We start from the raw sequence: 24,213 nt of genomic DNA, 5'->3' as shown, positions 1-24,213 counted from the left end.
CGGTTTAGATAGGATTTTTTCTACTTACGAATTTTTAGATAGGGTTGCTTCGATTTACGAATTTTTTCTCCCATTGCATTCCTATGGGATTCGACTTACAATTTTTTTTCACTTACAAATGTGTGTTCGGAACGCATTAAACTCGTAAGTAGAGGTACCACTGTATTAGGACGGTGGCTTGTGGAGAACAGCCGAAGTGCCCATGGGGTCTCATATCTAACTTAGGTTTCTGCAGCTTAAAAAGGCCACCACAAAAGCAAGGCAATACAGATTTCCCTGGCCCGTTTCTGATTTCTTTTTTCCTCGTGAGAAACGTGGGTAGCCATTTTTTTTAAAAAGGTAGAGGACCCCTGACAGTTAGGTCCAGTCGCAGACGACTCTGGGGTTGCGGCGCTCAACTCGCTTTACAGGCCGAGGGAGCCGGCGTTTGTCCGCAGACAGTTTTTCCAGGTCATGTGGCCAGTATCATGACTAAGCCGCTTCTGGCGGAACCAGAGGAGCGCACGGCAACGGCGTTTACCTTCCCGCTGGAGAGGTACCTATTTATCTACTTCCACTTTTGACATGCTTTCAAACTGCTAGGTTGGCCGAAGCTGGGACAGAGCAACGGGAGCTCACCCTGTTGCGGGGATTCGAACCGCCGACCTTCTGATCGGCAAGCCTAAGAGGCTCAGGGGTTTAGACCACAGCGCCACCCGCGTCCTGGGTAGCCGATTACTCCATCGCTTTAGGCACATGGTCGGATCTTTGCCAGTCTTACTTACCCACCTGGGATTGCAGAGCAGAGAGGCTGGCAAAGTAACTCTAGGGTTTGCAGAACCATTTGTTCTTGCCAGAAATTTTTTTTGGGGGGGGGACAGGGGGACAAACTGCTCACCACTTTCCCATATTTCCCAAGGAGAAGGTCCCTCATCAGTTCTAGACACATGCGCCCCCAAAGAAAGAAAAGGAAAAAGTTCATTGGAAGCATGAAGAGAGCGCAGGAATGTGCTGCCAGCAATAATTCCTTTGACGTGCCATCTGGCCACACACCAAGTGCGCCTTTGAAATCACTGTTCAGTGCAAGTGAAAACACACGAAGGGCTCCTCCATGTGATCAGGAACCCTGGGCTTCTCCTTATGGGAAGACAGACATTTATACAGTTATTCTCAATCACACAAACTCGCATGTTGCTGTCACATTTAGCTCTTTGAGATGGGTCCAATTCTTCTTCTTTTTTTAAAAGCATTGAAATCTGAAATTTGTAGTTGTGTAGGATTATACGAACTGAATTGGATGGTTTGCGATAATGACCAAGAATTATACGTGGAAATTATACGTTAAACTTTAAATTAAAAGAGAGAGAAACTAGACTAAAAGTCACATTGGCATAAGCGAACTGGATTTCCCAACACTGTTCCCCCCCGATGATTCTTTATTATTTAAAAATTACAATTTGACAAACACACACACACAAAAACCGCAAAAATAAACATTCACAATGAACTCTGTTTTGATAGAATATGGGGGCGTTCTGCTAATTAAACTCTAGTTGGTCCGGAAAATATATTAAAACTCAGCACATTCTATCCAGCCTCTTGCCTCCAGATTAGGAAAGGCCCAAGGTGAAGAATGACCACATGCAACAGCAATTCCAGGCATTCCTGACAAATGCCAGAGGCTACCACACTCCTCTGCAAGGGGGCTGCACTTCCTCACCGTCCACGGGAGGAGAGAGAAACAAGAAGCGGCCGGGAAGGGGGGTGGCATATCAGACAGCAAATCCATGGAAGGAGACATTGGGAAGGGCTCCAACCATCACCTGAACCCCCCCCCCCGGGAAAGAAGCGCCACCAGAACCCAGGCTTTCTTCCTTAGATCTTTCCGCAAAGGCTGTCCTGAATGGCCCTGGCAGAGCAAACTCTTGTGCCGCAGCCACAAAGGGCTCCTCCTCCTCCTCCTTCTTCTTCTTCCCTCTTCCTCTTCTTCATTTATTTGGTCTTTCAGGTTAAAGTTTTACAATCACATACCCAACATACAACATTAAGAAAAGATTCCAGAGAATCTCAAGGACCTCCCTCCTCCCCTTTCGTGGGTCCTATTGTTATTCATTTCCTCCTGCATCTTTTATGATAATCCAAATCTTTTACATCTCCATTCTGTCCAAAATTCACCATTAAAATACAAGTGTCATTCCAATCCTACCAACAATTTTAGCTGTTTACAATGGTTCTTAAGATACTGTAAATTATAACACCCCCCCCCCCAATTCCTTATGAACATTTTGGTCTTCCTGGTTTGTGATTCTTCTGGTCATTTTTGGCATTTCGGCATAATCCATCAGCTTGATCTGCCATTCTTCTCTGGTAGGGACTTTATTTTCCTTCCATCTCTGGGCCACAGAGGGCTCCTCTTGGTTCCCTCCGCCCCACAATTTCTTCCGCTTGTCCTTTTTGCTCTGGGGCTTTCCCCATGGAAACCCGCTCTTTCAAGCTCCATCGGAGCCAACAGCAATCTGCTTGAAACACAAGTTGATGTTTGCTCCGATGGAGCGCTAAAGAGCGGGTTTGCATGGGGAAAGCTCAGGGGTAACAGCAGCAGCTGTGGCAGAGAGACAGCAGCATTGCTCAGACAGGGAGCTTTTAAGCATGGAGTTGTGCCTGGCAAGAGCAGGGAAAAGGTAGGCGGCTGCGGCTTCCAAAATGAGCAGCAGCAATTGGCCGGCCGGCCGGCCTTCCTTCTGCGTTTACGAAGGTCACCGTCCAACCGCTGTGTCTCTGTCCTGCCTAGGTGGTTTCTCCAAGAGAGCCCGACGGAGGGAACAGGGTGCTGCAGAAATTCCTGGCAGCCATGGGATGGGGGTGCGGCAAGGGATGCTGCAGGAGCTAATGTGCTGAAGTCTGCCCTGCTCTTCTCTATAGGATATACATTGGGGAATTCAACCCTCTCTTTAAAGAGTAAGTCTCAAAAATTCATGAAAATGCTAGCGTCGCTTACACCCCCCGCTGACCATAATAAGGGTCAATTGATAAAACACTAATAAAAATCCCACCAATCACGACAACATCAACTGGTCCTAACATAAGCACACCTGTCCATTATACAAAGGGAAAAAATCCCAAACAGCTATATTGACCTAGGGCTTTGACACACTCCCCCCTCCTGCAACGAGGTCCTATTCTGGATTTTAAACACTTCTTAGCTAAGTGCTTGGAAGTTGTACTCCTTGCCAGGGTTTCTCTCGTTCTTCGGCTTCAATACAAGGCAGCTGCTGCCCCATCACACCTTTGCCTGGGTTATGTTGGCCTTGCAGTTCTAAGTTCCCGGAAAAGCTAGACTGCCCCCCCCCCTCTTCCAAGACGTCTGGCAGGCAGCTCCCTCCCTCCCTGTCTGCTGAGCTTGAGATGGAATCCAGAGCGACAGATTAAGGCTGGAATCTGAGGAATTCCCATTACTCTGCTTCCCCCCCCCCTTCATTAGCACACGGCTGAGCAGGGATAGGGGAACAGAGGTTGGAGACCTCGGGGACGTGTCTACTGGCCAGGAATTTCCTGTTCCAATAACAGTCTTGTGCTCATCGCTGCGCAGAAACAGAGAGCAGCGAAGAAGCGCTGGTCCTCCTGGGGCAAATTCAACAGGCTCTTGAACGCTGGGAGCCATCTAGGCTCTCCCACTGTGACAGGAGGCTCCCGACAGGGTGAAGAAGCACCCAAGAAAGGAAAGCATCTTCTCCCATTAGCTTCTCTCTTAAAGACACCCTGAAGAGAGAGACCAAAGCCACACACCTTCTGCTGGATCCTCCTCCCCTTCCCCACCAGACCCAGCAGGCGAATGGGCTCTCCTGCTTGGCAAGAGGGCCAGAAGCAGGGCAGCCCACACTCGCCTCTCCCTCTCTAGCTGCCCACCCACAGGCTCAGAACGGATCCCTCTTGTCTGCTCTCCTGCCAGAACCCTTGGGAAGGTATTCTGTTTCCATCTCCCTGCAGACACCCCAGGGATAACCAGAGCCCTTCCTTGCCTGTAGAAGGTAAAGGGCCCCCTGACCATTAGGTGCAGTCGCGGATGACTCTGGGGTTGCGGCGCTCATCTCGCTTTATTGGCCGAGGGAGCCAGCGTATAGCTTCCGGGTCATGTGGCCAGCATGACTAAGTCGCTTCTGGCAAACCAAAGCAGCGCACGGAAACGCCGTTTACCTTCCCGCTGTAGCGGTACCTATTTATCTACTTGCACTGGTGTGCTTTCGAACTGCTAGGTTGGCAGGAGCTGGGAACGAGCAACGGGAGCTCACCCCGTCGCGGGGATTTGAACCGCCGACCTTCTGATCCGCAAGCCCTAGGTTCTGTGGTTTAACCCACAGCGCCACCCGCGCCCCACTCCTTGCCTGTACAAAGGGTCATTTGGGGATCCCCCTTGGCTTTCAGTAACCACTAGATTGGCTTCGGTCATGCAATCCAGTCCTGGGCTCAGCAGATCAGGAGAGGGGATTAAAAACCTCTGGGGGTGTTTGTGTGTGTGTTGCGGGTAGCATAACATGGCTGCTTCTGTGCAAATGAATGAATGGTTTTTTTTAAAAAAAAAAACCAGTGGCAAATGTATGATTCCCCACTTTATCATTATGCAATTATATTTGCAAGTTGAGGACTTAGCTTCACTTCCAGCACCACAGTTACTTGCTGGGCAAAGGAGAATTGAGTGTTCCAGTTTGCGAATGTTTTTTGGAAGCCAAATGTCGGCCGTGGCTTCCACAGCTTCTGATTGGCCAATCCTGCAGCCAATCGGAAGCCACGCCTTAGTTTTCGAACGGATTAAGTTTGACGACCAAGGTACCACTGTATTCAAAGTTTCTAGAATGAGCTTATCGATGAAATCCACTGTACTCCATGTTATCAGCTAATATAGAATCCAAAAACATTCAGTGAGGAGGGAGAGGGAGGCAGGGCAGGCAAAGCAATTGTTGCTATGGGCCAAGAGTAACTAGAGCTCTCAGGCCAGAAATGATTAGCACACAGGTGAGGGTGCTACTGAACTGAACCCGCAATTTTTCTTCTGCAGCTGCCTTCCTGGGTTGAATTTTACATCGCAAGCTCTCTGGGGCAGGGACACTAGAGCTATGAAAATTCATATTGCTAAAATTATTATGAGCAGAAACAGAGCATGAGCCACTGCTGTTGCGGAAGGGACCATGTTTACCAGCACCAGCTTACAAAGGGCTTAATAAGGATCGCGGCATTCGCGCGTCACCTCTCCCAACCATCTAGAATTAGGATATCTCTCTCTCGTTCACATGAATCTTGTTCGGATACAGCAGACATCTATAAGCGTGCTGGAATCACTTACCCTAATGCGTCTCATGGCTGTGACAATCTCCACCCTGCTGTTTGGCCGGGGTACATCTAGGCTGCCAATATACTAGAAGGAAAAGAGAGAAGAGTTAGGCAACAAAAAGGCAAGAGTCAAACTTTCCTTCATGGCTTCACTTTGCTTCTGTTCTGTATGCATCAAGGGGGCCTTGTTGGGCTGGGGGTGTCTTTACCCTGCGTTAGGGACACAGGTGGTGCTGTGGTCTAAACCACTGAGTCTCTTCGGCTTGCCGATTGGAAGGTTGGCGGTTTGATTCCCCGCGACGGGGTGAGCGCCCGTTGCTCTGTCCCAGCTCCTGCCAACCTAGCAGTTCGAAAGCACACCAGTGCAAGTAGATAAATAGGTACCGCTGCGGCGGGAAGGTAAACGGCGTTTCCGTGCGCTCTGGTTTCTATCACGTGTTCCGTTGTGCCAGAAGTGGTTTAGTCCTGCTGGCCATATGGTCCAGAAAGCTGTCTGTGGACAAACGCCGGCTCCCTCGACTGAAAGCGAGATGAGCGCCGCAACCCCATAGTCGCCTTTGACTGGACTTAACTGTCCAGGGGTCCTTTACCTTTTTTTTTAGGGGGTTCATACCTTGGCTAGAGACCAAGTAGGAACAGCTTAAGAGTTCCAATCAGTCTTAATGTGGTTTGAGAAAGAACATATCAAACAGGAGTATACTATAATGAGGCATGGCATACATACATGTTTTGTATTGAAAATCCAGCTCTGGAAACAGGATGAGCGTCCTATAAACAGGAGTGTGAGCACAGTCCAAGGAAAGTTATGCACGATCTCAATGGTGCAGCTGATTTTAGACTTTGGGCTTAATGGTCTTCTGTGTGGGGTGTGTGTGTCCCTTTTGATGGCTCTGTGAGTAAGGCTTCAGTAGCACACAATTAATGTATCTCTTTTCTGCTCCACTGCCGTTCCATGCTTTACAACTCGATTTGGTCTGTGACCGTTTAATAAAATTTGATTTGATTTGTTTTGATGCTTTACAACTGCTTCCACTTGTCTGGCATTTCGGAACAAAAATAATAATAAATAAATTTGCCAACCCTGATAAGAACAAACACTTTTGAGTAAGTGCAGCTTTGTATTTAATCTCACTGAAATCACAGAATCTTTACGATTACAGGGAAACAAATGGAGCTTGCTTCTGCCTGCCCTGATGCCAAACACGCTTGCTTGGGATTAAGCACACTGCTGCCGAAAGGGATATTTTATTATGCCTCTCTGGCTGTCTCTTGGCTCTAAGATTTTTGGGGGTGGGTGGGAGGGGGAACAGAAAGAAAGCTGCAGGGACCAGCACAAGCCCTGTGGGGTGGCAGCGCTCATCTCGCTTTCAGGCCGAGGAAGCCGGCGTTTGTCCGCAGACAAGTTTTCCAGGTCATGTGGCCAGCAGAACTAAACCGCTTCCGGCGCAACGGGACACTGTGACGGAAACCAGAGCGCACGGAAACACCGTTTACCTTCCTGCTGCAGCGGTACCTATTTATCTACTTGAACTTGTGTGCTTTCGAACTGCTAGGTCAGTGTTTCTCAACCAGTGTGCCTCCAGATGTTTTGGGACTACAACTCCCATCATCCCTAGCTAGCAAGACCAGTGGTCAGGAATGATGGGAGTTGTAGTCCCAAAACATCTGGAGGCACACTGGTTGAGAAACACTGCGCTAGGTTGGCAGGAGCTGGGACAGAGCAATGGGAAATCACCCCGTCGCGGGGATTCGAACCGCCGACCTTCCGATCAGCAAGCCCAAGAGGCTCCGTGGTTTAGACCACAGTGCCACCCGCGTCCCTTCATAGGGAGAATGTAAGTGTGGTGAAAAAAGGGCTCTAGGTTCACAGGGAGGCCATTTCCCTAAGCATTATATCTTGAGCAGAGGTCACAAGGCCTGCAGCTTTCGGACGCATTCTTCCTCACTCAGGTCCATTGGCTGAAAGATCACCCAGACCACTCACTGTGATAAAAACAGTCCCCCCTCCACCATCTGCCTGTAAGGATTTGGGAGACAGATAAAGCACAGCGAATCCCATGCCAGATTTTTCTGGGAAACTCTTCCAGAGACAGAACCACTTTGCCAAATTGCTCTCTGCAAGTCAAAATCTTGCAAGTGGGATTATCTCAAAAAGCAAACACCCCCCCCCCAGTAAATGGTCGACCGCCTTTGACAGGACTAACGTTCAAACTAGAGGAGGAAAGCCTGGGTTTGAAAATAGGTATTAACCATGTTTTGAATTTGAAGTTTTAAGTGTATAGCTTTTATTGATTTTCCTTTTTTTATAATACTAAGCAAAGGGTGGCATTCAAATACAGTATGTTATTGTACAAGTGGAATTACTTTTACTTGCATAATGGGACTTGCCATTGTTCTGAGGTAGAATCATAGAATCATAGAGTTGGAAGAGACCACAAGGGCCATCCAGTCCACCCCCCTGCCAAGCAGGAAACACCATCAAAGCACTCCTGACAGATGGCTGTCAAGCCTCCGCTTAAAGACCTCCAAAGAAGGAGACTCCACCACACTCCTTGGCAGCAAATTCCACTGTCGAACAGCTCTTACTGTCAGGAAGTTCTTCCTAATGTTTAGGTGGAATCTTCTTTCTTGTAGCTTGAATCCATTGCTCCGGGTCCGCTTCTCTGGAGCAGCAGAAAGCAACCTTTCACCCTCTTCTATATGGCATCCTTTTATATATTTGAACATGGCTATCATATCACCCCAACCCCTCCCCCCCAGTACATGTGGGGATGGCAAAGGGGGCACATGGAGAGGGGGGGGAGTCTTGTTGCACAAACAGAAATTGTTCTGCTTGCACCATTCTTTAGCTGAATGCTTCCCCAAGATGCAACCACTGGCCAACTTCAGAGCTATGTTGGTTGGGGGCTAGGAGAGGAGGATGCCAAGAACTATGAAAGATATTATCTGAACTTGGTTTTAGCATACAGAACCAGGTGACAAAGAGGGCTGTAATTTGGTTTGCCTATCTGACGTCTTCGCAAACTTCAGAAACTCTATGGTTTTGATGATTTTGGCAGTTCACAGAGGGCAAACGAGGCTTAGTCTTCAGATGGGATGGGCATTCTCATTCTTTCAACGCTACAATGCCAGCAAAATGCACAACATTTAATTCCTCTGAGCAGGCGTGAGACTTTCTACTACGGGGCGGTATTTCATCAAAGCTATCCCACTGGGAGGAGGGGGTGTTCTGTTTTTAGGATCTGATTGATTTGAATGTTTTGGGGTTTTTTTGAAATCATTTTTATTTGATTTTTTACAAAATATCAATTTATAACAAAACCAAATACATATCCATATAGAGAGATTTCTCTGACTCCCAAGACTCCCTCCTGTTGTCAGTGTTTTCAATGGCATATTATTTCAGAATCTATATTTTGTATCTATCCATATTATCCATAGGATTTCTTGCATTACAAGTGAGATTAAAATCCTGCTAATCAGGATGGATTTGATTTAAATCAAATCAATTTAAACCACAATTTAAATCAGTAAGACATGATTTAAATCATCCTTTTACAGAAAGACTCATTCTTGCTGGTATAATCTTAATATTTACAACCAGATGAAGGTTTCATTTTTGAAATAATAAATTTTCAGAGTAGTTTTTACAGCTATATCAAAAATTACTGATTTGGTTATACTATTAGAAATAAACAGATAATTATGAAATTATTGTGAGGTTTAATAAGTTAACTGTTTACATATGGACAGCTTTTCTGCTGTACTTTATTGGAAGGAGAAAAATAATCATTTCCTTAATAACAATTTAAACAATTTATTAAACTAAAGCAATAGTGTTATAGCATATGTATCCATGTTTGTTAACTGATGTGGTTAAAGTTTTTTTAAAAACAACAACAACAACAACAAACAACTTAGACTGAGTTTTAGTACACATGAATTATTATTTATATTTATCTCAAACAAACAGGGAGGTCTTCTTTTTGGGGAAGGGGCTGGAATGAATGGCATGTAAATATTGTGAACAATGTGCAAAGGCCCGTAATAAAATATTGAAGCACCATTCCACTTGCAGGACATCCTTAGCTGAGCTTTCAAAGGGGGGAAAGGGATGTGTAAACCCAGCTAGTTTATATCCAGATGGCTTCGCTTTACTGCAAAGGCTCTCTTTTTTTTTTTTACTAATCAAGTACCCCCTATTAATTTTCTGGATATCTTCTGGGAAAGCCAGCATAGTTCTATTCAGAATACAGGAAGGTCTGCTTCTCACACACACAAAGTCTTCCGACTTTCTGGCCCCACATCTCACAAAAATATAACCCTGTTAGTCAAACCATTTGCCTTTAATTGCAAACTTTCTGTGCACATTTCCATTTGCCTTAGTTTAAAAACAGTTATCTCTCTCTCTACCTCCCTTATGGCTGTTGTATACCTGTCTTTTTCTCTCCCAGAGATCTAATAGCAGTTTCAAGTGTTTATTGGAGTGGTTTAGATTAGGGGTAGGAAAGGGTTTATGTCCCACCACTTGTGCCAACTTTGTTTCCCCAAGTGATGTTAAACAGCTGAGCTTCAGGTGGTGCTTTGAAAACAAAAGCAAAACCCAAAACACCAGTGATCCTGATCCTCGAACAGATATTCCATGTGAGGTGAAGTGTGGCTCTGGTAGGGAAGATAAAAGTCCCTACCAGAGAAGAATGGCAGATTAAATTGATGGATTATGCCGAAATGGCAAAAATGGCCGGAAGGATCAGAAATCCCCTACAGCACCTGGTTCTCACCTGGACCACAGAGCTTGTTTTCTGCTCACTAACCGTACCCCCAACAGGTGAATGGGGGAAAGTGTCACTGACAGCATTAAGATAAATTCAACAGTGTAAACAAGCTTTCATGGATGCAATAACGGAAGACTAAATGGTATAGTTTTATAAAATACAGTGGACCCTCCGGATACACACTTAATTCGTTCCAAGTGTCCGTTCACACCCCGAAAATATAGGCGCGCGCACATGGCGCAATTGAGTGCTCCTGCGCATGCACGCACGGCGAAACCTGGAAGTATACACTTCTGGGTTTGCCGTGGCCATAACCCAAAGATTTCGTATCCAGAGGGATATTTAAGTAGAGGTACGACTGTATGCAGGGATTTATGATACGTAAAATGAACCATTTACCAAGTCCCAGGAAAGGATAAACAGCAAGAGAAGTCACATTGTAAGACATCAGATTGGGGCTATATACCAGGAAAAACTATTTGCTCAGCAAAATCGTAGCATCCCCTCTCATGGAGGTTAAGTTTTGGGGATTAGTTTGGAGTTCAAGATATGTTGCAGTTGCAGGAATTTCTACTATCTAAGTTACCCACACTGTGGTTAAACCACTGAGCCTAGGGCTTGCTGATCAGAAGGTCGGCGGTTCGAATCCCTGTGACGGGGTGAGCTCCCATTGCTTGGTCCCAGCTCCTGCCAACCTAGCAGTTCGAAAGCACGTCAAAATGCAAGTAGATAAATAGGAACCGCTACAGCGGGAAGGTAAACGGCGTTTCCATGTGCTACTCTGGTTTGCCAGAAGAAGCGGCTTTGTCATGCTGGCCACATGACCTGGAAGCTATACGCCGGCTCCCTCGTCCAATAATGCGAGATGAGCGCGCAACCCCAGAGTCGGTCACGACTGGACCTAATGGTCAGGGGTCCCTTTACCTTTAAAATGAACCATTTACCAAGTCCCAGGAAAGGATAAACAGCAAGAGAAGTCACATTGTAAGACATCAGATTGGGGCTATATACCAGGAAAAACTATTTGCTCAGCAAAATCGTAGCATCCCCTCTCATGGAGGTTAAGTTTTGGAGATTAGTTTGGAGTAGTTCAAGATATGTTGCAGTTGCAGGAATTTCTACTATCTAAGTTACCCATTACCTTTAAAATCCTCCTATCTCTTCACCAGATGCCATGGATCTTGTCTTTGGGTGAGAGATTGAAACTGAGACACAATTTCAGTCAGGGATGTTAGGAGATTCCAGGGAAAAGGGATTGGGAACTGCTATGGTTCGCCTGTGCTCAGAAGGGAAACAGCTGCCTCTTTCCATCCCCATTCAGAGTAAACTCACTGAAATGAAATAAAAAAATTCCTTCAGTAGCACCTTAAAGACCAACTAAGTTTATATTTTGGTATGAGCTTTCATGTGCATGCACACTTCTTCAGATGCACACGAAAGCTCATACCAAAATATAAACTTAGTTGGTCTTTAAGGTGCTACTGAAGGAATTTTTTTATTTTGCTTCGACTCAGACCAACACGGCTACCTACCTGTCACTGAAATGAGTTGGGTTACGTTACTACAACTCTAAGTGCCTAAGCAAATTGGGCAGAGAGGACCAAAATGGAAGAGATGCCCGGCCTCAGTAAGTTCAAGACATCATTAGCACTAGAGCTGATCCCCTTGGATGAAAAGCTTTTAATCAGCTAAAAAGGTCCCTGATTAAATCAGGCAGCAGAATTCTAATGCACATATATTGAATGTGTTGTTTTTAATGCAAATGCGGCCAAAAAGTGCAGATGGCAAGCACCATTCTAAAACGTGGGACGAGAGATTTTGGGTATAATATACAACTTACAGCATGGGAGAAGTTATGAAATTGGGATTCACAGCATGTTACATGCGGAAAGAGAATTATATGAAAATTATGTACCGCTGGTATTTAACTCCCAGTAAATTAGCAAAAATGTATAAAACAGGGTCAAATGTATGCTGGAAAGGTAAGGAAAAAGAAGGCACCTTTTATCGTATATGGTGGAAATGTAAGGAAGTAAAAGAATTTTGGGAAATGATATATAATGAGTTGAAAAAAAGGTTTAAAATAACTTTTTCTTAACCCCCCCCCAAAGCCTTTCATTTCAGAATCCTAGGTCTCAAAATCCCAAGGGAGCAGAAAAGACTATTTATGTATGTGACCACGGCTGCGCAAATGTTATTGGCCCAGAGAAGGAATAAACCCTGCCTCCCACAGCGCAGAAAGCTGCCTTATTATGAATCAGGCCATGGCTTCACCCGACTCAGTATTTCCTGCTCTGACTGGCAGCAACTCTTCTGTTCACCAGGCAGCTGGAGATGTCAGGGGGTCCACTTAATGAAAAAAACGTGGTCTGTGTGTTTCTGTTTTCACGTTGTATACCACCTGTGGTCCTCAGATGAAGGACAGTACACTGGTACCTCTGGTTCCGGACAGGATCCGTTCTGGAGCTCTGGTTGGATCCCGAGGTTTTCACAACCGGAGGTGCCTGTCCCGCGCATGTGCGCGGCACGGTAGAGCACTTCTGCACATGTGCGCGGGGTTGAAACCCGGAAAAGTACTTCCAAGTTTGCCGGGTGCTTATCCCGAAAGATACGTAACTAGAGGTGCTCGTAAGTAGAGGTACCACTGTATAGAAAATAGCTAGATAAGACTGCTTTCTCTTAAGACTCTCTTGCACCACTGAGGCATTACTTTCCTACTGGAAACAGAATTAAAACGGGGTTCTTAATGGAGTGTCCAAAGTAACTGTTGGAAATGTAATACTTCTCAAGCAGATCCAATACCTATATTCTGGCACTGTCCAGTAATCAAGATTTTTCGGACTACAGTCCATAACTTTTATCAACGAAATGACTAAATACTTATTACCGCAGGGATACCGTTAGGCAATTTGAAACATATAACATGAGAGGTAGATCTGAAAGTTGTGTTCAATTCATTATTCCTGAGGGTGGGGTGGGACTCTGTGCTTGTCTCGGGAGAAAAGCACAAACTCCATTCATCTCAGAATGGTTTGAAATAATCTGGGGCATACTAGTTATGCATTTAATGTATTACAAAAGACCAACTGATCAAGTAAGCAGGATGCTTAGAATGATAAGATGTTATTTCCCGGACATGGAATGATAACTTTCAAGAAGAAGATATCCCTACGGGGCTTTTGCTCTGCTGTCAAAATGTGTGTGCATGCATTTAATTTATTAATTTAATATGTATTAATTCAATTTAATAGTTATGCTATTAATCTATCATCTATCTAGTTACATGTTTTTCCGTCCATCTATATAAAAAGGTAAAGGACCCCTGACAGTTAAGTCCAGTTGCAGACGACTCTGGGGTTGCGGCGCTCATCTCACTTTACAGGCCGAGGGAGCCGGCATTTGTCCGCAATTTTTCCGGGTCATGTGGCCAGCATGACTAAGCCGCTTCTGGTGCAACGGAACACCGAAACCAGAGCAGCTCATGGAAACGCCGTTTACTTTCCCGCCGGAGCGGTACCTATTTATCTACTTGCACTGGCGTGCTTTCGAACTGCTAGGTTGGCAAAAGCTGGGGCCGAGCAACGGGAGCTCACCCCATCGCAGGGATTCAAACCGCCGACCTTCTGACTGGCAAGCCCAAGAGGCTCAGTGGTTTAGACCACAGCGCCACCCGTGTCCCTGTCCGTCTATATAAAGGTAAAGGGTAAAGGGACCCCTGACCATTAGGTCCAGTCGTGACTGACTCTGGGGTTGCGCGCTCATCTCGCATTATTGGCCGAGGGAGCCGGCGTATAGCTTCCAGGTCATGTGGCCAGCATGACAAAGCCGCTTCTGGCAAACCAGAGCAGCACATGGAAACACCGTTTACCTTCCCGCTGTAGTGGTTCCTATTTATCTACTTGCATTTTGACGTGCTTTCGAACTGCTAGATTGGCAGGAGCTGGGACCAAGCAACGGGAGCTCACCCCGTCACAGGGATTCGAACCACCGACCTTCTGATCAGCAAGCCCTAGGCTCAGTGGTTTAACCACAGCGCCACCTGGGTCCCGTCCGTCTATATATCTCTCAGTAAAATAAAGAACTGGCAAAAGCTCCCATACATTGGTGATACCATTGCTGGATGAGAAAGACTCAGAATGAATGAATGAATTCTAATTTGCAACAAGCACATGTCTTTTTCTCTCTCTCTCTCCTTATCCCAAACTCTCCAGGTTGGGTGTCCTTCTGCCTGCTCCTCCATATAGGAAGGAAGGACTCATTCATGAATGGGAGCCCATTTACCCTGTGGCACTGAGCAAGCCAGCTCTCTTTCCATGGTTTCTGAATCACACAAGCCGAGGTGATGTGGTCAAGATGTGGAGCAGATGCACATGACCGAAGGGGACATAAAAAAAAGGAACAGTAGGGTGTACAATCGGAAAGATGCGGGAACAGAAGCTAGCCAGCTAAGAGGAAGCCTCAAGGGACCGTCTGATTCATGCGATGACTCCGTCTAGCTTTTCAGGAAGTGCACCTTCTCTGCCTACTCCGAGTAGGCTTGCTAAGATGTACAAGACTGAATCAGGTAAGTGCTGGAGATGCAAAGAGGTGGAGGGAATGTTCTTTCATATGTGGTGGACACGTAAAAGGGTAAAAGAGTATTAGGAAATGATCTGTAATGAATTGAAAAAAATGTTTAAAGTACTCCCCCCCAAAAAAATCTAGAGTCCTTTCTGTTGGGGATAATTCAGACAGAAATTCCCAGGTGTCAAAAAAGGTTACTTATGTATGCCACTACTGCGGCCTATGTTTTGTTAGCCCCAAAATGGAAAACGAGCGTGGTCCCTAACCAAAGAAGAATGGCAACTTAAGTAGACTGAATATGCATAGCTTGCAGGCTTAAATTTATAGAATAAGAGAAGAAGAGAACATACGTTTAGAGAAGATTGGAAAAGGTTTATTGAATATATGGGAAGTAACTGTGTACAGCTGAAAACACTGGCAGCATTGAGATAAATCCAACAGTGTAAACAAGTTTTGATGGATGCAATAATGGAATACTAAGTGGTATAGTTTTTGTAAAATATGCAGGGATTTTTGATATGTAAAACGAACCATTAAGAAATCAAGGAACGCATGCTGTGCGCTAGGCTAAGCAACAAAGCTATCCCTTCTCTTCACCCCTTTTCTTTCCCATATAAGCAGCACATAAGCAGGTAATGTAGCCCCGGCAAAGAGTGTTTCAGAGACATCGCCCACCTGTTAAACCCCTTTAATATGGGAAGAGAATCCTGACAGACAAAAAAACCCCGAGGGAGCATAAAAGACTATTTATGTATGTGACCACAGCTGCACGGATGTTATTGTTAGGTTTTTCCTTTAAGACTGATGTGGTCAATGGTGCTACACAGAGATGTGTGCTTGTAACCTTGTTCTGAATGATAGCACACCTGTGAGCTTTTGCTAATTTGAATAATTGAAGGTAGAGTTTGCTTACTGTCATGTGATTGGGTAATTGACTATTTTTGAATTCTGTATTTAAGCTACCCAAATGGTTCATGGATGTGGTAGTGGTGATGTATTGTGAAATGAGAGGAATGGAGTAGAGGAGTGTGGTGTATATAATTGTAAATAAAAGCAAGCAAAGATACTGAAAATGACTTTGTTATTTTGTCAACCCTGCCGCTATTGGCACTCAGTTGGTGCGTATTTCGCCCAACAGTTATTGGCCGAGAGATGGAAAGAAGATAAAAGTCCCGATCAGAGAAGAAAGGCAGATAAAGTTGATGGATTGTGCCGAAATGGGGGAAATTCATAATTTATCTTAAAGACCATTGTAAACAGTTAAAATAATTAGTAGGGTTGGAATATGACTTGTAGTTTAATGGTGAATTTTGGATACAAGGGAGAGATAAAAGATTTGGATTATTATAAAAGATGCAGGAGGAAATGATTAACAATAGGACCCACAAAGGGGAGCAGTCCAGGAGATTCTTCGGAATCTTGTTTTTTATGTTGTATGTTGGACATGTGATTGTAAAATTGTAATCTGAAAAACCAAATAAGTAAACGTAATGAAACATTAAGCATTAAAAAAACCCTACCCTATACAGGGCTGCCTTCAGATGTCTCCTAAAGGCTGTATCTTATCTCCTTGACTCGCGGGTCACATAACTCCAGACCCTCCAACATTTCACCGATGAAAATTGAGACGTCCTAAGGAAAAGCAGGACATTCCAGGATCAAACCAGAAACCGGGATGGCTTCTGTAAATCTGGGTCTGTCCCTGGAAAATAGAGACACTTGGAGTGTCTGTACTGGGCCCTTGTAGTCCACTTTCACCCTCTCCCGCACTTGCTTGGGGAGAAAAGGGTTTCATGGTTTGGGGGGAATCTTTTCCCCATCCTTTCACAGCGTTTCCGAGCCCCTGTGACCACCTATGTCTAAACCACCCCAGTAACTTCTCCTTCCTGGAAAACTTTCTCAAGGCAGACGATTTCACAACCTCCTGGGGAGCCAGTTCCGGTGCTGAATGAACTCCCCTTTCAGGTTCCTAGTACTTAATTCAAAATCGTACTCCCTGCAATTTGAAAAACAGGAATGCGTTTTCAATTATAGTCCCAAATGCAAATTAGCACCAGTCTTGCATTGAGTACCCGAAGGAACAGACTGGAAGGCATTTGGGTCCAGTGCTAAACATCCTGAAAGAGGCAAGGAGGCGCACAAGGGAATTGTTGTCACCCTAATCTTATCTTATCTCCATCTCAACCAAAGCAGGCTCCTTGAACTCTCTCCTTGCCAGCCACTAACTGCTGTGCACTTAGGCCGACACCCTAAATTGCCTACTCTTTAACTTTTGGAATATCTTGATCAGGGCTCCTGCATGGAGAAAAGGTGCATGCATGGGGGGGGGAGTTATGGGATGGAATGACTGAGAATATCACAAGGCAACACCGCACAATGTTTAACCATCTTTCTTTAACTGTACATAAACACTTACTTCTCCAAACAGTTCATCGTCTCGCACGCAAACTTCAATCTGAGTAGACCTGTTACCCAGAATTACAATTTGCTCAGAGGAGCTCGATGGATCACAGTCCAGTCCTATAAAGAGTTAGTGTGCTTCAGCACAATGATTCCACTGGGTTTAGTTGTGTCCAACTCTTCACGTGAATAGGTTTTGTGGTTTTTGGTTTCTTAAAAGAGGCACCATCTTAAGAGCTAGGTAGTAAGAATTCAGCCCTGCAGTAGCAACGATGGGGAAAACACCACCTGCTGAATTTCTGCCTGTCCTAAGAGTGTTGCTTCCAAAAAATTCTCATAATTATTATTTACAAATGTTAATAGAGAACATTCTTTAAATATCTGGTATGCATAGTTCATGCTCAGTAATATTTTACTTCAGTAGTTGATATCTGACAGTAAATTGTGGTTTCCTATTCCCACCATGGCTCCTTTCATAGGTTTAAAAAAAAGGTAAAGGACCCCTGGACGGTTATGTCCAGTCAAAGGCAACTGTGGGATTGCGGTGCTCATCTTGCTTTCAGGCGGAGGGAGCCGGTGTTTGTCCACAGACAGCTTTCCGGGTCATGTGGCCGGGAGAGCTAAACCGCTTCTGGCGCAGCGGAGCACCGTGATGGAAACCAGAGCACACGGAAACGCCATTCACCTTCCCACCGCAGCAGTACCTATTTATCGACTTGCGCTGGCGTGCTTTCAAACTGGTAGGTTGGCAGGAGCTGGGACAGTGCAACGGGAGCTCACCCCGTTGCGAGGATTTGAACTGCCGACCTTCTGATCGGCGAGCCCAAGACGCTCAGTGGTTTAGACCACAGCGCATTGCTAAAGCACCAACGAAGGTTATCAGAAGGATGCAGAAAGAGTACTCAAACATTTCTGGGAAAATCCACCATTTGGAAACATCGGCCTCAGTCCCGTATAGCTGAAGGAGCGTCTCCACCCTCATCATTCTGCCCGGACACTGAGGTCCAGTGCCAAGGGCCTTCTGGCGGTCCCCTTGCTGCGAGAAGCCAAATTACAGGGAACCAGGCAGAGGGCCTTCTCGGTAGTGGCACCCGCCCTGTGGAACGCCCTCCCACCAGATGTCAAAGAGAAAAACAACTACCAGACTTTTAGAAGACATCTGAAGGCAGCCCTGTTTAGGGAAGCTTTTAATGTTTAATAGAATATTGTCTTTTAATATTCTGTTGGAAGCCGCCCAGAGTGGCTGGAGAAACCCAGCCAGATGGGCGGGGTATAAATAATGAATTATATTATATATATATTATATTGATGTCAGAGGAACCTTGTAAATGAAGCTATGGAAATACTGAATGCTAAATATGTCAGTGAGGCTAATGTGTGTTACCGTGGAGAGGCGGAAGAGCAGGACCCGCCATTTCTGAGCCTTCCAAAGAAATTCAAAGACAAGCCATGCAAATTCAGAAGATGGCCTAAAATGCCAGCATTTCCCACCAGATTTTAAAAAAACAACAGCCCCGAGGCAACCCCACCGAGGGATAGCAGATACCTAAAGCACCTTGGCACTGCCCATCTTAAGAGTTGCAAAACCCTTAAAAGACCATTTACACTTTACATTTTTCAGTACAGCTCAGCATCTCCAGGCCACGCACTTGACGTCATGCGGCCTGAGCATGAACGCACACACACACAGAGCAGAGCAACATCTCTGATGTTCCTTTTATGGTGTCCATCAACCACACACTCATATCACCCAGAAAGTGCATGAACCTGGTCATGTTGTGCACCCACCGCTGGCCTGCCCGCTTCATTCTAGCAATGGGAAGCAATTTCTTAATTGAAGGCTAGGTAAAGGTAAAGGGACCCCTGACCATTAGGTCCAGTCGTGACCAACTCTGGGGTTGCGACGCTCATCTCGAATTATTGGCCGAGGGAGCCGGCGTACAGCTTCCAGGTCATGTGGCCAGCATGACAAAGCCGCTTCTGGCGAACCAGAGCAGCACACGGAAATGCCGTTTACCTTCCTGCTGTAGCGGTACCTATTTATCTACTTGCAATTTTGACGTGCTTTCGAACTGCTAGGTTGGCAGGAGCTGGGACCGAGCAACAGGAGCTCACCCCGTTGCAGGGATTCTTCTGATCGGCAAGCTCTAGGCTCTGTGGTTTAACCCACAGTGCCACCTGCGTCCCAAATATTTGAGGACAGCGCTAAAGTCCTCAAATAAGGCCAGCTGCTGGGACAACCATCTCCCAAGCTGACAAGAAGATTCAGCATTTCGGTGATCTTGATTCTATAGCAGGGCTTCTGTCCCCGGTCCGTCCGTTCCTCCCCCCCCCCATATTTCACTCATGAAATTGGCAGGAAATAACTGCATGCTGGAACATCACCCCAAAACCTTGCCAAATTGCAGTGCAAAACTCCTGTGATTTTCCAGGTTAACCACACTGCAAACTGATTTTTCCTCCCCGGAAGCAATTTAACATGGAAATGAGTGCTAAACTCCCACTAGATTTCTAGAAGTGGCTTTCATGTCATGTGTAAGATCACATAAAACGTATTTTAAAAAACCAGGTAAGGAAACATCAGAAAAGTGTTGTCTGAATGCAGTCTAGTCAGAAGTGGGCCCCATTACAATTCCAAGCTCGGGAAATGATGCAACGAGATGCGTGGAACCAAATTCTGCTTGCCCCAAGGAAGGTGAGAGGCGCTGACCGAAGTAAACATGAAATACTGCTGCAATTGAGACATTACATTATGGAGAGCTGGGAAAAGTCAAAACCATTCTGTTGTTCCAGTGAAGTTAATTCTTTAACAATAATCAACATTTGAAAATCTGCCCAACTCTTACCGGTATTTTATTGATTGATTGATTCATTTTATTTCACCTTTTATCCAAGGCTCACAGGGCAGTTTACAATATAAAAACACAAATTTGCGTAACATAGTAGCAAACAAAAATCATACCGCACCCCTACAGTATTTAACTCTAACTACAAATCCATCATAAACAAAAATAAAAACCCTAGTCTGCCCACTCCTACATATATATCTATGTGATTCATTTGTGCTCAAGAAAGAGCTAAGTTCTTGCCTGGTTACCTAGGCAATTCTTATTTGTCCTAAGCAACCAGGAAAGCAACTATTTGCAAGCCTGCTAGTGCTTTAAAGTTCATCATAACCCACGTTGCCAGCTTATGGTAAAAAAAAAATTTTTTTAATGAAGACAAGGCTCCGCGTAGCCAGAAGTGACTGGGTCACATGTGCAAATTCATGATGATAGCAGAGAGCAATAATGACATTCTGTAAGGTTTAAGTGGCATGTTCATTAATTGCTTTGATGCACATGTAAAATGAATAAATTAATAAAACAGCGACGACATTCAGAACTAGTCAGGGCTGGGGGATGTCAGAACCCTGCCTCACAACTACAAAAAGAATGAACAGGGATTTGTGAACAGGTGGAAATGTGCCAAACCTTTTTTTTTTTTAAAAAAAGAAAATAACCACTGCATGCAATTTAAGAGGGGGGGGGGAAATGATTATGGGAGACAAACAGCAGTCTAGTGATTAGTGGGCAATAGAATACCTGTCCAAATGCATAATAAGGCATCGTTCATGAATATTACTTACTTCTATCCAACATGGAAATGTAGCACTAAGTTGGATAACACATAGGATGGAACATACATAAACATGAACGGACAACTGGATACCAAATGCACAAGATACAACTGGCGCGGACTTTTTTTTTGCGATTCTGTGTTTGTGCAGGTTACCAAACTCCCAGAGTTTGTTTGCTGCAATAAGTCCGCCTAATTTATTTCATTTCATTTATTTAATGGAACTTGCATGCTGCTTTGCAAAACCCAAAAGACTTTCCAAAGCAGATCCCCAATATTCCCTCCCGGGACGCTTGAATTTCCTCTTACTTGCCCATTTTGTTCCGCTCCTACACTTACTCACATGGGTAAGTTGTCTCCATACTGAGCCCCACACCAGATGGCCTGCTGCTATACGATACTCATCCATGACTCCAACCTATTCCCCCACTCCCCTCCTTGGCACTGCTAAGATGCAATGCCTGCTTCTGTCTTCCGTTCCTTCCTGCCCTTGCTTGCCTTATGATAAGGCAGAATTCAGCGGCCAGTGGAGCTTGGACGGTTTGAGCATATTACACCGATCCTGGTCCGACTGCACTGGCTACCAATTAGTTTCCGGGCCCAATTCCAAGTGCTGGTTTTGACCTATAAAGCCTGAAATGGCTCAGGACCGCAATACTCCATATGAACCTACCCGGACCCTGAGATCATCTTCTGATGCTCTCCTTTATGTGCCTCCTCCTCGAGAGGTCCAGAGGGTGGCAACACGAGAACGGGGCCTTCTCTGCAGTGGCTCCCCGTCTGAAATGCTCTCCCCAGGGAAGTTCGCCTGGCGCCTTCATTAGACACCTTTAGGCAGTAGGCAAATGTGTTCCTTTTTAAACTGGCCTTTGGTTGACCTAATTGACATCCTAAAGGTAAAGGGGCCGCTGACCATCAGGTCCAGTCGTGTCCGACTCTGGGGTTGTGGCGCTCATCTCGCTCTATAGGCCGAGGGAGCCGGTGTTTGTCCGCAGACAGCTTCCAGGTCATGTGGCCAGCATGACAAAGCCGCTTCTGGCGAACCAGAGCAGCGCACGGAAACGCCGTTTACCTTCCCGCCGGAGCGGTCCCTATTTATCTACTTGCACTTTGATGTGCTTTCGAACTGCTAGGTGGGCAGGAGCTGGGACTGAACAACGGGAGCTCACCCCGTTGCAGGGATTCGAACCGCTGATCTTCTGATCAGCAAGCCCTAGACTCTGTGGTTTAACCCACAGCGCCACCTGGGTCCCTTATGACCTTTTAAAATGCCGTTTTAAAAAATTGGGGGGGGGCTTTTGGGTGGTTGTTTTTTATTACGTATTTTGTGGTTTTATATCTGGATTTTATTCTGTGAACCGCCCAGAGAGCCCTGAGTATAGGGCGGTATATAAATTCAATAAATAATAATAATAATAAGGCCAGTTGCTGCATGCTTTAGAGGCGGAATGAGCAATAGGTTGTTGTCATTGTTTTTGTTGTCATTTAGGTTGTTGTCATTGTTTTAAGCAATGGCTGATCGGTACGGTATAACACAGTCTGGGTACATTATGAGGTTGTGCCAAAGAATGTGGCAGAGAGAAAGCCTTCTGGCTGAGGTGAAGGATGGAGCAGAAAAGGGGTTGCTGGGGGGAGGGCGTGCAACACATTTTTAAAATGCAATTTCAATAGCTACTCATTTTATCGGATCCAGCCTCCTTTCTCTAGCACTATGTCACCCCTCCCTCCCTCGGCTCCGGTGGCACCTCACATCCCCCCCGCACCATCTCCCTGCCCCCAAAAAACCACACACACACCCTTTCTCTCTATTGCACTGCTTTCTGTTTAAGCTGCTCGGGTGACAAGCTGAGCCTGGAAGACAACCCACCGAGGACTGGAAGGCAAAGCAAATTTCAACTTTGTCCTTCAACTCTTTGCCCTTTTAAGGGGAGGGGGGAAGCAAAAGCCCCCCCCCCGTTGCCCCTCGCGATGAAGGGGGCAGCGCCTGGAGGTGCCATGGCTAGGGTTGCCAGGCTCAAGAGAGGACAGGACTTCTGTGCCTTTAATTGCCCTGCTCTCTTTTGAGTCTGGAAACCTTAAAGAGAAACCAGCAGACCCTTTGCTTGGAAATCAAACAAAGGGTCTGCTGGTTTCTCTTTAAGGTTTCCAGACTCAAAAGAGAGCAGGGCAATTAAAGGCGCAGAAGCCCTGTCACCTCTATTGAGCCTGGCAACCCTAGCCATGGCAGGGCAGGTGGCACCAGCTACTTGAGATTCCCAGCAGCCTTTGCCCAGGGCCTCCCCTCCTGATTCAGAGCAAGCCAAGAGCGGAGAGGGCAAGTGGGTAAGCGCTGCCCTGTTTCTTTCCAGGCAGGGAGGGGAAGAAGAGGGCACACCTGTGTCTGCTTGGCAAACAAGAGACAAAGGGCACCTGCTCCCAAGCAGAGCCAAAGGAGCAAGGTGCCACTCCGCGACTCAGAGATACCAGCAGGTTATTGCTATTAATAACCGTATTATAAAATGGTACAGTATTGTTCTATTGAGGCTATTATTGGAGATCCCAGCAAAGGCCACCAGGAAAGGGGCGCCCAGGAAAGCCAGTTCGCTCAATGCCCACTCGGAGGCTGCCTCCCTGGGCTGGGGGCACAAGCAGGAGCCCTCCAAGCAGACTCGGAACCACCTCCTCACCTTGGCACGGGCGACTCTTGCGAGACAACAGGACCCCCGTCCAAAACTGCTCCAGGACCGCCAGAGCCGGGGGCCCCCTCCCACTTTCCTTCGACTCGAACCCGGGCTCGCCCCTACACTCCCTCCCCCCGTTGAAGCTGGGATCCAGATGCGAAGCGTGCGGAGGCAGCCAGCAAGGGTGCTTTCGAGCACGTGCAGAGTGCACCGCCTCATCCCAGGGAACAGAGCCAATTGCCCCACCAAGCACCGCTGAGAGAAACGCCTCCGCGCGCCTCGGAAGGGAGAGGCTTTCTGCACGCGCTCGGGAGCCCTCTCGACCTCTAGTCCGTCCGCTGGGAGCCTACCTTGGCCTCGAAGGCGATGCCGTGCTGGAAGGCGTCGTCGTTGTGCAGCGGGACGCGCAGGTCGTGCCGGTCGTCCACCAGGCTGTAGCGGGTCTTGGCCGACGGGGAGGCCCCGACGGGCATCGCGGGGAAGGCGGCGGCGGCGGCGGCAAGGCGCCGGCACGCAGGCGGGCGATCGCGCTCCCCTTCCCTTGGCGCTCCCTTGGTCCGGCGGCGGCCCCTCGGCCTGAACCCGGGGAGGCGGGCCCCGTGCCGGCACCGCCCCGAGGAAGCTCCGCCGGGAAAGCGCACGCCGCCGCCGCCGCCGCCGCCGCCGCGCAGCTGCCGGGCATGCGCCGCCCGGGAAGGAGGAGCCGCGCGGCCGGCCGAAGCAGCCGCCGGGGCGGGAGCAGAGACGGCGCCGCCCGCGACACCCGCCCGCGCCGTCCTGGCCAAGGAGCCCCGTCGGACGCGCTTCCTATCTGTCCGGACGATCCTCTCTCTCCGTCCCGGGGGTCGGAAAAGCGATCACCCCCCCCCTCCCGGCGGCTTCCGTGTAGCAGG

General features: G+C 46.8%; 1 protein-coding gene across 2 annotated transcripts in view; it reads right to left on the bottom strand.

The window, feature by feature from the left end:
* Positions 1–23,980, bottom strand: part of LOC118089049 (carboxyl-terminal PDZ ligand of neuronal nitric oxide synthase protein) — a 60,544-nt gene extending 36,564 nt beyond the window's left edge. The window contains exons 1-2 of one of the 2 annotated variants that reach the window (XM_088674882.1): positions 23,671–23,980; positions 5,318–5,389 (exon numbers count right to left, since the gene is read on the bottom strand). In XM_088674882.1, the coding sequence (XP_088531008.1) occupies positions 5,318–5,389; positions 23,671–23,793 (195 nt within the window). In that variant the 5' untranslated portion in view covers positions 23,794–23,980. The remainder of the gene's footprint in view (positions 1–5,317; positions 5,390–23,670) is intronic. The other variant, XM_088674883.1, reaches the window with a different exon arrangement.
* Positions 23,981–24,213: the final 233 nt, after the last annotated feature.

Source organism: Zootoca vivipara, chromosome 7, assembly GCF_965207765.1.
Source record: "Zootoca vivipara chromosome 7, rZooViv2.hap1.1, whole genome shotgun sequence".
Classification (NCBI taxonomy): Eukaryota; Metazoa; Chordata; class Lepidosauria; order Squamata; family Lacertidae; genus Zootoca; species Zootoca vivipara.
The sequence above is the reverse complement of the archived record's forward strand: the minus strand, read 5'-3'. Positions and strand labels throughout refer to the sequence as shown.